A 13,357-nucleotide genomic window follows, 5' to 3' on the forward strand; every position below is an offset into this window, starting at 1 on the left:
AAGGGAAAGGGTGTTCCAGCAAGGGCATTCGAATTAGCAGCAGGAAATGGGTGAGTGAATGCGGGAATCTGGGGCGTGGCCAGATCAGGGATTCAACAGTTCCTGCCCCTAAGTACCCACGCGGGAATCCCACTGCACGGAGGCCGGTTTGGAGGACCAGGAAGTCCAGTCACCTCACTGTACCCTGCCCCTGGGACACGGGCTTCTCGGCGACAAGGCTGTAGGATCAAGGATGCCTCTTCCCCTAGGGGCCACGCACATACGGACGAGCCACCAGTCCAGGAAGGTTCAGCAGCGTTCTGCGGGCAGCGCACCGCTGGAAGAGGTCGCGGAGGTCGGATGTGGAGCTCCGGGTAACAGAGGACGGAGGCAGCCTCCCCTCCAACCACCACTCCCCCAGGCGGTGCCGAGGGCGTGTTCTCAGCGCGCTCCAGAGCAGGGGTCAGAACGATCCTTTAAGCTACAGCTCAGGACACACACATACACACACACACCCCTCTGAAAAAATTGGTTCTCAAAACCTACACGTGCCTTGTGCGAAACGCTACCTTTTAAAATATTGGCGTCGACCCACAAGACATGACCCACGAGTGGGTTACGCCTGCTTTTCGGAAACTCTGTTCTGGAAAATGATCTTGTCCCCACTTCCTCCCGCCCCCCGCGGGGAGATGGGAGCGCCAACGCAATTTCCCTGCAGAAAAACTGAAGCCGAACCCCTCACGCCGCCCTGGTGAAGATGGGGGACGGGGGTGCTGGGGGCAGGGGTCGGCCCAACCCGGGTGCTCGAGGGCCTCCGGATGAGGTGAGCCCCACAGGGTTCCAGGAGGGAGGACGCGCACGGGCTGGCCGTCACAGAGGGCCGGGTTCAAATCCATTCTCCGCTAGTAATATTTGCAATGTGACCTTAGATAAATAATTTAACCTGAGTCTTCGGCTGCCAGTTTGCAAGCAGAGATGAGTAGTCCGTTCCTCGCAGAATTGCCTCAAGGATTCAGTACTGAATCCTTAACGTCCCCAACAGAGCTCTGGGAGATCGGAGGAGCAGAGCAGGCTGGGAGACGCCACAGTGACTGCACGCCTTTGAATTAACCTTCATTTCCCAAATCCGAGCTGCGCCTGTGGTTCCTCCATCCTGAGACTCGGAACACTGCGCGTACCGGTCCCCATTCTGCGTCCCCCGCCACGCGTGCCAGTCCTGAGTCGCCTCGCTTCCCGTCCCATCCCTCCTCCTGCTCAGGCCAGTCCTCCCGGTTGTCCGCTCCCGCGGTCCCCAGCCGTGCGTCCCTCCGGGGCAAAGTGAGGGCCAGCCTCTTCCCGGCCTCCGGCGCCCAGCGAGGGCTCCTGCGTCGTGTGTCCGTTGGGGGCTGGGAGCGTGCAACCCGTCCCCACCCCGCCCCCAGCCTCTGGAAAACTGCCGGCTCCAGCCGTCCTGCGCCTCCAACCGAGCCCGCGCCAGGCGGGGCGGCCCCGGGGCGGGGCAGTGCGGCCAGAGCCCCGTCTCCCGCGCCGGCCCCCGCGGACGCCAGGAAGGACAGCGCGGACACGACAGCGGGAGGGCGGGCGGCGCGCAACAAAGGCCGGGAGGCCGGCGCGGAGGGCACCTCCCGGGCGGCCGAGTGGCAGGGAGGGCGCACCCGCGGGGAGCCAGCCGCCTGGGCGACCTGCCCGGACCCGCGGGATCGCCCCGCCCGGCCGTCCCGACTTGCAGGCGACACGCGCGTCGGAGCAGAGTAGCCTGGCGGGGAGGGCGCGGGGCGGTTGCCTGCGAACAGTCGCTGACACGCGACAAATTTCGGTCCCCCTTCCCAGGGAACCTGGTGCCGGCCGCACTCCGCCTTGGAGATGAGCTCTCGCCCCGCGCCGGCCCCTCCGCCACCGAGAAGAGGCGCCCTGAAAAAAAAAGGTTCTAGCAGGCGACGGTGGGAGCGAGGTTGGTCAGGGACCGCCCTTCCCTCCCAGATCCCCCCACCCCCGGCTTCCGCTAGCGACTTCTGACCTTGCGCCCCACCCCCACCTGTCACCCTAAGGATATTGACATGTCTGAGGCCCAAGTTGGAGCCACTTTCTGTTCTGTGTAGTCCCCAAATCTGATGGCTTCTGTGGAGAGAGCTCTGGACACAGAATACCGATAAACTGCCCTGGGGGGTGGGGGGATGGGGGAAGGTCATAGGTTAGGTACAGGAAAAAGCCACCTTTGCGCACGCTGTTATCTTCTGTGCCTGAACGTCCTTTTCTTCATCCTTCCTGTAAGTTCCTACTCATGTTACAAAACCCTGCGTGGGTGTCCCCTGTCGGTAAGCTCCCTCCCCCCAGCTGATCACTCAGGCTGTCTACCCCAGAGGCCAGGTGCCGGGCTCTCCTGCCGCACACACCAGGCCATGTGGGCATGTTTGTGTCTCCCTGAGACTATGGCAGCTTGAGCCCGTCTTTCTCATCTCCAGGGGATCCTTGCCTGTCAAAGGGCCTGGCTCCTAGTTACTCCACTAGGTTCTAAGCAGGCGCTTTCTGACAGTCCTGTGGGTGACACAGGGCTGACCTGGTTAGCAGCTCCCCAGACAGAGCAGATGGGGACGTCAGGCAGGTGTCTGGAGGAACCAAAGTCCCCACCCACCTACACGAGTCAGGGCCCCTGGCCTCATGTTATTCAGGAAGAAGTGCAGGTCTAGTTCACACAGTCCAGAGTGTCTACTCCCCTCTGTCAAGCCTTTTTCGGGGGGGGGGGGGGGGAGGTGGGAGATGTCACAGCTGGAAGAGTGGCCTTGAGTCAGAGAGGCCAGGTCTGAATGTCCTGTCACTGTTGCTCAACTCAGCTCTCCATCTGTGTAAAGGCAGATGATACACAGGGCATAAATGGCAGGTCTGTTTTTAAGGACTAAATAAGATGTGTCAAGAGCCTGGCCCTGGCCCTGGGAGGTAACAAAAGCAGATGCCCAGTATTGCTTAGAGACCTTTCCCAGTCCTGTCCTGGCCAGAGCCCCCTACTTTCCCTTCCTTCCCGGCTGGAGCTGGAAAGGCACGTTGTCCTCACCATACAGAGAAAACAGAGGTGCCTTTGCTCCCATAAGTTTTTTTCAATATGAAATTTCCCAAGTTTCATGAGCTCAAGGCCAGGAATTGGGGGTACAGGAGCTGCCAGTGTTTTCCCCATGACTACTTCCTGTCCTGCCATGGGGCCATTTCCAAGCTTTGGGAGCCCCAGGTTGGTCTCTGAGATGTTCCAGCACCCTCTTCACACCCTGAAGGCTCAAACACTTGTTCCACTGGCCCCTCTGCTCCCCTGCTGGAGCCACCCCTCCTCATTCCCCATCCCAGGTGGCTCAGTCTCCCCATCCTGCAGCACTCTGGTGCTCTGGGAGCACCCTTCACCCCCTAGCCTCCAGGGGGCAGTAAAGAGGGAGTTTTAACTGGCTCCTGCAGGTAAGGCCTGGACCCAGGAGAACATTCACTATACATTCCACAGGATTGCCAGTCCCCTCCCCCCATCACCTTTCCCTCAGGCCACATGTACCCTTCAGTGACCTTGCCCAGTGAAAGCTGCTATGAACACTCATTTTAACTAAGGCTGTGTGTTTTATCAAGTTCTAAAACAGTACTGAACTGCTCACTGCACCCCTCACCCCAGCATCACCCACCGGAGGCCCCTAGCTCCACTCTTTCCCCTGTTCATAAATGCACCTTGCCCCAGGCTCCTCTCTCAGCCAGAGGACTGTCCCTGGAGGCTTCTGCATCCACCCTGGCTGTCACCCCAACCCTGGGGGACTACCCTAGCCTTCCCTCTGGCATGCTCAATACAGTTCACTTCTGTCCCTGTGTCCTCCCTCCCTCTGCCCCCAATTCAGGCCCCTGCTCTTGGCCACTCAAGGTCAAGTGAACATCCAGCCCAGAATTTAGCGACTTGGAGTGAGAGAACCTTCAGCTTTGCTTTTTAATAATTTAAGACTGACACACGGCCATCCATTCCCAGAGAGTCCCAACCCTTTGGGCCTAGAGCAGGGAAGCAACCTGGTGAGACAGCCCATCCCCCTGCCTGTACCCTGTCATTGCACTTCCTGCTGACCCACCCACAGCTGCCACCGGGGAGTCTGGGCAGAGAGCTTGTGGCTGGGGACAGCCTGGGACCAGCCACAGCCGTGCCCACACTCTACAGGAGAAGGAAGACAGGCCCTCACCGCCAGCTCCAGTGTTGCCTTGGGCAGAGGCAGAGGGCAGGCTGGTGGGGGCGGGGCTGGCCAGTCCTACTGGCCATGGCTGCTCTTCCTGGAAATTCGTCTGGTTTTTTTTTCCCTTCAACTTTATATATCACAAAAATTTCCCAGAAACTCTTAATATTCTGGCTACCAGATAACATCTCCCAGATGTTCTCACACCAGACCACATGTTCCAATGTTTGGCTTGGAATATATGGCCAAGGGCTGTAAGGCTGTCACTCCAGGACACTTTGCCCATTTCCAGAAAAAGAACAAAGGTGTTCAATGGGATGTGGAAGGAATGAGACTTTAAAGGCAGGCTCAAGGCCAATATGGCCAAGAACTTTCTTTGGTTCTGGAGTGTGGAAGGCTGGGGGAGCCCTTGACAGAGAGTGGGACAGGACTTGGGGGTGAAGAGGTGGTCAGGAGCCAACCCCAGTACCTGCCGCCTCTCTCTCCTCTTGCCAACAAAGGTAAGGAAAGAGGCTGACCCCACTTCTTGCACTGAAGGAGATCCAGGTCTTTTTTCCCCAGTTCCACGTAAATTAACATCCTTAAAACACACAAGCAGGCTCCTGCCCTCACGTATGGTGGTCAATCACGGACGCCCTGCCACAGGGGTTACATGCCACGGTCATCTGTCTTTGGTCCACAAAGCAGCTTTGTGCAGTGCATTTCCATTCCTCCTAGGCCAGTTCAGGGCCTCTGTGGGAGTGACTGTGCGGGGCGGGAGCACCGCTGGGTCACCGAGGGACGGGCCTCTGCCTCAGCACACGGATTGACAAGCTGTCTGCGTGGGCCAGGAGCTCCTTGATATGAGCCAAGCCCAGCCCTGCAACTTTGGCCCCATTTACCTCGAGGATCTCATCCCCTACCCCCAGCAGCCCTGAGTACAGCTTGGCCATGCTCGAATCAGCTATCTCCTGCACGTAGAACCCTGTAAAGGAAAACAGAACAATTTAACAGGTGAAATCCAAGGACACGCAGCTCTGTGGAACGCTGACCAGGTGGGTGCTGGTTAGCGTGGGGTGGGGAAGCAGGTGCTCACACAGGGCACTTCTCCATGCACACACATACACACACACCCTCGTTATTCTACCTCATAACCACAAGGCTTTCTACATAGATACAGTGTGCCTGCCCTCATGGTATAATTTCATTTTTCTGTCTCCTCTTTTAAAATGCCCTTTAAACTGTTATTATTTGTGTATACCCCAGTGTGAATGAACTAACCTTATCTTTTTCTGGGATGAGCTTTGATTGTAGAATAAGGAGGAAACTGATGTTCGAAAATTAAGAAAAAGACCTACTATGTGCCTGGTACTGTGCTAGGTAGGATTCATAAATACGATCAAGTTGCTGTCTTCAAGTAGCTGGAGTGGTGGGAAGGCTCACTGGAGTAATGAACGTGGCTGAGGTCAAATGCAAATCTGGTTTGCTTCCTATTATTGTCTAGGACTAGCACTAGCTTCAATCTTCCTCGGATGCGGAGGCTCACTTGACCTTTATTCACACACATCCTGTCCCCCACACTGGCCCTAAGAAGGCCCTGCTGGCCAGTATGACCACATCCCCTGGGTCTCTTAGGTGCAGAGCGAGCTGGAGAGAGCCTGCTTCTTCCCCTTTCCCTGGATCCGACTTGGCGAACCCACGTCAGTGGAGCAGGCCCTGTGGAGGCTTAGGGCTGGCGAGGCTGAGTTCCCCTTGCCTCTCCTGGCTACACAGTGCAGGGAGTCCTGCTGAGGGACCCTTCTCACCTCAACTTCTGCCGAAAACCTTCCAAACTCCCCTTGGACTTAGAGATTAAAGGGTCTTTCAGGGAAAGCTGGCCACCACCCCGCCTCACAGGCTGAGTGCACGCAGGTATCTGAGCACAAGCCTGGGGTGCGGACTGTGTGCAGCAGACATCACCTGTGGAACTCAGTGGGCAGCTCAGCCCCACCAGAGACACCCTCACTGCTGCCCAGCCCGGGCTGCCCTGGCCTGCACGCTGCTCTCTACTCCTCTTCCTGGAATCAGCGTCCCTAGAAAGGGCCGCATAGGGCACCTCACCCGGTTCTTCCAACTCTGGCCTGAAGGCATTTAACACACTCGGGCCAGGGGAGGTCCTCCCTCTGCTCCCCACAGCCCCATAGGAGCTTTGCTCAGCCCAGCTTCTGGCCCCAACAGAAAGCAAGCTGTCCAAAGCTGCCCACTGAAATGGGAGTCTGGAAGCACCACCATCTCCTTTAAAGCACCTGAAGGCTAACTCTGAGTTTAGCAAAACCAATCTTCTGACACATTCCCTCTCCCGGGGCTGAGTCGTGGAACTCCCTCTAGGTGCTTCTTGGCCGATCGGTGCCTTTGCCGCAGGGTTGCCTCCCTGCCCGCCCGCCTGCCTGCCATCCGCTGCGTGAAGCTTTTCTCCCAGCCCCATCTTCCACCTCTTCTGTCTGGGGGCTCTACCCGCTTGCCTGCCTCGTCAGTGTGCTGGTAGCGTGGGGGAGGCAGTGTGCTGCCTACAGAAATGGCTGCCCTACAGCAGACAGGCGGGTGCAGAGTGATGAGAAACCCCAGAAGCATGTAGCGGCCAGAGCTGGACCAGACAGACACATCGTGCCAGCGTTCTCGAGGAGTCTCTGAGGTAGGCTTCACAATGGAAAGTCATGACAAAAATGTGACGGAGAGACCGCTGTTGTAGGTATTTATTGCCTGCTGGAAATGGCCTTTGTTAAGCATGTATGGTCTCTATGGTACTCAGAAGCAGAAGACAAAGCCTGCTGTTCTCAAATGCTTGTATACAATCAGATGTGACAGCCAGCAAGTGAACCCCAGCATCCTGACGTTTTAGCGGGGAATGCAGACCAGCCCCAGCTCACGGCCCGCCTGAGGCCCAGCAGAAGTGGAGCCGTGGCTGTTGGAGGCCAGTCTGTGGCAAGGAGGCCCCAGGACCAGTCATGCTCCGGGTGCCTGCGGATCTCTGTGTTATATCTGATGGCCATCTGCAGCAGGAGCAGGGCAGGGGAGAGGTCGTACCAACCCAGGGGAGGGGTGCCGTGGGGGGCAGGCCAGGGTGGAGCCCAAGGAGCCCTTGGTCATTACAGACCCCTGCCCATCCGACATCAACTCCATGACAGGTGGGGGAGGGGCTCCCACTGTCTGCAAAGGGGCCTAACGGGACTTTTGGGGAGCATGAGGCGCATAGCACCATGTCTGGTTGTGTGTGACCTCACACGGACAGGCGGTACAGATCACGGTGGTCCCTGTTGGAGTTCTGCTCCCCAAATACAAGTTCTCTTTCTGAAGAGGGAAGGGGAGAAAAGAGCTGGGCATTTTCCTATGCACATCACTGGATGCTCCTTAGGACCCTTCCAGGTAGGTTTTATTATTTTCATTTTACAGATTAGAGAACTGAGGTTCAGAGGGGTTAAGTAACCTGCTTAAGGTCACACAGCCAGCAGAGGCTCTGGAGTACGAGCCATGCCGTGTTGTCTAACTCTATGCCTCCGTACCTCCCCTCTGGGAGGCCGACCGCCTCTCACCTGAGGAGGGAGGAAGCTGAGGGAAAAGATGGAGTAGCTAACAGTCTGCTGATGATGATCAGTATAGGTTCACGAATGCCATCTCCCTGTGAGGTCATTGTACCCTCCTAAGGTCTAGAGTGGGGAGAAACTCATTTTCTTCCTCTCACGCTCATAGAAAATCCATCAGCAAACTGAGTCAAACTGCCTTCAAGTCAACCAGAATACAACCACTTCTCACCATTTCCGCTGCCCCCCCTCCAGCCCAAGTTGCCACTGTCAAGTTTTTCCACTGAAACAACTTTAAAACCGGTCTCCCTGGTCCACCTTTAACCCACTAACGTCCATTCACAGTCCAGCAGCTGGTCAGCGACAGTGTTACAAGCACAAATCCGGGCACCATGGTCCCTGCTCCAAGCCCCTGGTGGCTCCCAGCTCACTTGGCGGGAAAGCCAAAGCCCTTCTGGGCTCAGTGCTGTCTCTTCCTCTTGCCACTCTGTCCAGATCCACCTCCTTGCAGGTCTTCTGACAGCCAAGTTCATTCCCACCCTCTGGGCCTCTTCGAGCCCCTTCCCTCTGCCTGGAATGCTCTTTCTCCAGACACCATACTGCTGCTCCTTCACTCCTGTAAGTGCTGTTGTGTCCTCTGCACAGAAAAGCTGTCGCCCCTGCTCCCACGGGCACTCCCATCCCCCCACTCTCGGGCCCTTACCCTGCTTTGTTTGGGTTTGTGTCTCAGTACTTTCGGCTCTCTGGCACATATAATGCAAAATGTATACAAATGCAAACGTTTTTGTAGATATAGTCTATCTCCCTCACTGGAATGTGGACTCCTAAGGACAGGAGTTCTGTCTGTTCTGTTTACTGCCAGATACCCAGCATCTAAAACACCTAGTAGGTGCTCAGTATAAACGTGTTGAAACAATGAATGACGGATCAGATGTCAGAACTTGCTGTGGTCTGCATATCTGGCAGTGAGCAGATTTTTCCCAGGTTAAATGACTTTGACCTAGGAGATCAAAGCACAGGACTAAACCCTCCTCAGCAGAGTGCAGCCAGGGCAGGATCCCTGTGAACATCACCCTTTGGAGCCAGCGCCGAGGGAGGGACCTGGACGCACAGACAGGCAGGCACATTCCACATGCCCAGACATACTCAGCAGCTGGAGGAAGGGAACCATTAAACACATCAGTCACATCAAAGGGATCGCCGGGAACCAGCAGGCACAGTCTCCCTTGGGCACTACAACAAAAAGATGGCCTTCAAGATTCTGATTTCAAGACGTCAGCAGAGAGCAGAGGGGCACTGGAGTCAGGCTTGCTATCTCTGCCCCCTCCAGCAGCCCCACACCAGACCCTTCCAGAAGAGTGCCTGAAGGGAGAATTCCAGTCCTTTTGCTAAGAGGCTGTCTGCATTGAGAGCTCCACTTCTCAGCCACAGACTGGAAATGATCACGGCCAAAAGGCATTGCTGTGGTTTACTAAGGCCCCAGGGATGTGGAGCCCAGAAGGGGGCGGGGGGCTTACCTGAGTCCCGGCGCCCATTCCCAGAGGCCACACAGAAGCCAAAAGTGCCCTCCGGGGAGCGTTGTAGCTGCAGCTGGGTTGTGCCATCTGGGAACACCTCCACCACACGACCCACTGTGCGCGCCTGGCTGGGGGCGCTCACATCCTCCACGCTGAGGGCACGCTGGGGTGGGGCCTTGGCTGGCCTGCCAGGGGACCAGAGACAGTGAGTGCAAGGAGGGCTGGGCACTGGGACCCCACCATTCCCCACCTTAAAGGTGACAGATGCCTCTTGACTGGCCTCAACCAGCAAAAACAACCTGCTAGGATCAAGACTGGAGGGTTGTCACAGCGGTGCCCCCTGCTACCCCCGCCTGGACACGTGATTTCAAATCTTTGTGGGTGCAGAGACCTCTCTGAGAATCTAACAAAGCTATAATGTTATATAAAAATTCCAGGGGTGAACAGGCCACCTGAAGACCCTCCATGGGGCCCCGGGTAAGAGCAGCTAGAAGATCTCATCAGTGGGTGGGACTTCTCTAGGCAGGGTCCCAGGTCAGGTGCTTCTTTGGGGGCCCCGTCTCTGGATCTCTAACCTGATCTTTTTTTTTTTTTTTTTTTTTAATTTTTTTTAACATTTATTTATTTTTGAGACAGAGAGAGACAGAGCATGAACGGGGGAGGGTCAGAGAGAGGGAGACACAGAATCTGAAACAGGCTCCAGGCTCTGAGCTGTCAGCACAGAGCCCGACGCGGGGCTCGAACTCATGGACCGCGAGATCGTGACCTGAGCCGAAGTCAGCCGCTTAACCGACTGAGCCACCCAGGCGCCCCTCTAACCTGATCTGTAACTGGGCTAAGGAAGCTCTCTGATCTCAGGATGTTGTTAGACAGCAGAGGGATAGAGGAATCGAACCTTCCAACTCTACCCATTCCACCAACCCCACACCTTCTCAGAGCCCAGTTGCATAGGGCAAGGCATTGAGGTGTGGGTTCCAAGACTCCTCTGGCTCCCGAGGCAGGAAGGAGTTAAGCCCATAGCTCCACTGCCCATGCTCTGAGTTTACTCCTACACCAGTTGCCCACTCTTACCGGACATCTGCACTGTGGTCCCCTGGCTCTCCTACCACGTAGAGGCTGGACCTGTCCCCCTTGCCACTCAGCAGAGAATGGAGGTTCTGAAAGGAGACAGCTTTCCGATGATGGTGAGACGGTGACACCTGGTGGTAAAGGTCCAATATTGCAGGTGAGAAAAGCCATGGAGAGGGCGGGGATGCGGGAGTTGACAGAAACCTTACCCCATCCATGAAACTGAGGGTTTTTAAAGAGAGTAATGATACAAGTTTTTGTCACTACTTCCAAGTGTCCATCAGGAATCACCATGATTTACTTAAGAAGATGGACCCATACAGGTGATCTGCAGGTTCAATTTTCTTTGGCTGAAATAACTTAGTACTATTAGAATACTAATAATTTCATTGATTACGAAAATCTAATTTTCTCTAAGAAAAAAGTGAAAGCAAATTAACTACAGAATAATAAATATGATTTTAGAATTAAAATATTAAATATTTTGTGATTGTTTAGTATCCCTTTTATGGTTATTCACATTAAAAATGTTTATCTAAGGACTTCCAGGGAAAATGGCAGAGTTCAAAGATCCTAAACTCACCTAGTCCCATGGATATAGTTATATAACACCATATTAGATAACCAGAAAACAACCCAAAGACTGGTAGAACAGACTCTCCACAGCTAAATGTAGAGAAGAGTCCATGTCCAAGAGGGTAGGAGGGGTAGAGATTTCTGTGGCAGCTAAATGGATCTACAGGACTGTCCCAAGGAGGGAGGGAGGCTGGGTGCAGAGAGACAAGGGGACCAGATCCTCACATCAGGTACATCAGGCATGAGGAACCTGCACAGGGAAGATGAATCCCCATAACATTTGGCTTTGAAAACCAGATGGGCCTAATTTTGCCAGTTTTTTTTTAAATTTTTTTTAATGTTTATTTATTTTTGAGAGAGAGAGAGAGAGAGACAGAGCATGAGCATGAGCATGAGCAGGGGAGGGAAAGAGAGGGAGGAAGACACAGAATCCGAAGCAGCTTCAGGCTCTGAGCTGTCAGCACAGAGCCCGCCGTAGGGCTCAAACTCACAAACCGCAAGATCATGACCTGAGCCGAAGTCGGACGCTCAACTGACCGAGCCACCCAGGCGCCCCTAATTTTGCCAGTTCTTAAAATCAGCGAGGCCTAACACCTGGAAAAATCAGTGGGCTTGGATCTGGGAGACTTGGGAAGATGATGGGAAACTGAATCCCCACCCTTAAAGAGACAGCACAACAAACAGCCCCACTGAGGTACAGCATAGAGAAGCAGCAATTTGAAAAATGCCTGGGGTATATGGGAGGGAGATTTGTTTACTAATCTCAGAGCCTGTGCTAGAAGGGCAGGGATCTCTGGGAGAATTCTCTAGGAACAAAAAAGTTGATAGGAACCATTTCCCTCCCCTGCCCCACAGCCTAGATACACAGACAGCTGGGGGAACCAGCACAGTGCTGACACTCTCCACCTAACTTGCTAACAGCACTGCCCACCCCCTCATTCTCCTGTGGCCCTGACCCCCTCCAATAAGCCTCGGTCGGAGTGCATCCAAAAGTGGCGCCACAAGTCTGGCAGTGTGTAAAGAAGCCCTGACAGTGACTCCTACCCTGAAGGGAGGGGAAAACAACCACACACAACAGTGTGTGGCCCTAGCACCACAATCTGGTCTGACATAGGCCCCACCCACTAACAAAAGCTTCTCAGAGGACAATGCAGAGAAAGAGCCTTGTAGTTCAGTGCTACTGCATCTCTGGCAAATGCCTACTCTGACTTAGCTCAAGCCTAAGGCAGGCCAGGAGTGGCCACTAATACCACAGGGGCCAAACACTGCCCACAACAGGTAAAGACAGTCATTGCAGACAACTGGACTAAAGGCAAAACAGCTCAGCCACAACAGAAGGGTAAATGCAACACACATAAGAGACACCCCCAAAGCACCAGGTTCTGGGGAACAGGGGATACTACACTACAGTGCATTACAAGACCTCTTCTTCATAAGGCCACTACTTTCTTTTCAAAAAATTTTTAATGTTTATTTATTTTCAAAGGAGAGAGAGACAGAGCATGAGTGGGGGAGGAGCAGAGAGAGAGGGAGACACAGAATCTGAAGCAGGCTCCAGGCTCTGAGCTGTCAGTACAGAGCCCGACATGGGGCTCAAACTCACAAACTGTGAGATCATGACCTGAGCTGAAGTCAGATGCTTAACCAACTGAATGACCCGGGCACCCCGAGGCCACTACTTTCAAGAGCAGGAGACATAGCTGACTTTCCTAACACACAGAAAAAGACACAGAGAATTAGACAAAATGAGGAGACAGAGAAATATGTCCCAAGTGAAAGAACAGTACAAAATCACAGCAAGAGAGCTAAACAAAATGGAGATAAGTAATATGCCTGATAAAGAATCTAAAATAATGGTCATAAACATACTCAATGGACTTGAGAACAGAGTGGAGGACCTCAGACCCTTAACAAAGAGATAGAAAATATAAAAAAGAACCAATCAGAGATGAAAAGCTCAATAACTGAAATTAAAAACACACTAGAAGGAATAAATAGTAGACTAGAGGAAGCAGAATAATGGATCGCTGACCTGGAGGACAGAGTAATAGAAAGCAATCAAGCTGAACAGCAGAGAGAAAAAAAATTAAAAAAAAAATGAAAACAGACTTAGAAAACTCAGCGACACAATCAAGTATAATAACATTTTCATTATAGCGATCCCAAAAGGAGAAGAGAGGGAGAAGGGGCACAAAACTTCCCAAATCTGGGGAAGGAAACAGAAATCCAGAGCCAGGAAGCACAAGAACCCTCAACAAAATCAACCCAATGAAATGTTGAAGTCCACACCAAGACACTTAGTAATTAAAAAGGTAAAAAGTAGTGATAAAGAGAATTTTAAAAGCAGTAAAGAGAAAACAGTTACATACAAAAGAAACCCTATATGGCTATCAGCTGGTTTTTAGTAGAAACTTTGTAGGCCAGAAAGGAGTGGCGTGATATATTCAAAATGCTGGAAAGAAAAATCTGCAGCCAGGAATACTCTAAACAGCAAGACTAT

General features: G+C 53.6%; 1 protein-coding gene across 4 annotated transcripts in view; it reads right to left on the reverse strand.

Annotated features, from left to right (window-relative positions):
- Window positions 1-3,895: 3,895 nt before the first annotated feature.
- The window catches only part of KIAA1614 (KIAA1614 ortholog), a 41,826-nt gene continuing 32,364 nt past the window's right edge, over window positions 3,896-13,357 (reverse strand). For all 4 annotated transcript variants that reach the window (XM_042925532.1, XM_042925531.1, XM_042925530.1 and 1 more), the window contains exons 8-10: window positions 10,285-10,412; window positions 9,214-9,398; window positions 3,896-5,124 (exon numbers count right to left, since the gene is read on the reverse strand). In XM_042925532.1, coding sequence (XP_042781466.1) covers window positions 4,931-5,124; window positions 9,214-9,398; window positions 10,285-10,412 — 507 coding nt within the window. In that variant the 3' untranslated portion in view covers window positions 3,896-4,930. The remainder of the gene's footprint in view (window positions 5,125-9,213; window positions 9,399-10,284; window positions 10,413-13,357) is intronic.

Source organism: Panthera leo, chromosome F3 (genome assembly GCF_018350215.1).
Source record: "Panthera leo isolate Ple1 chromosome F3, P.leo_Ple1_pat1.1, whole genome shotgun sequence".
Classification (NCBI taxonomy): domain Eukaryota; kingdom Metazoa; phylum Chordata; class Mammalia; order Carnivora; family Felidae; genus Panthera; species Panthera leo.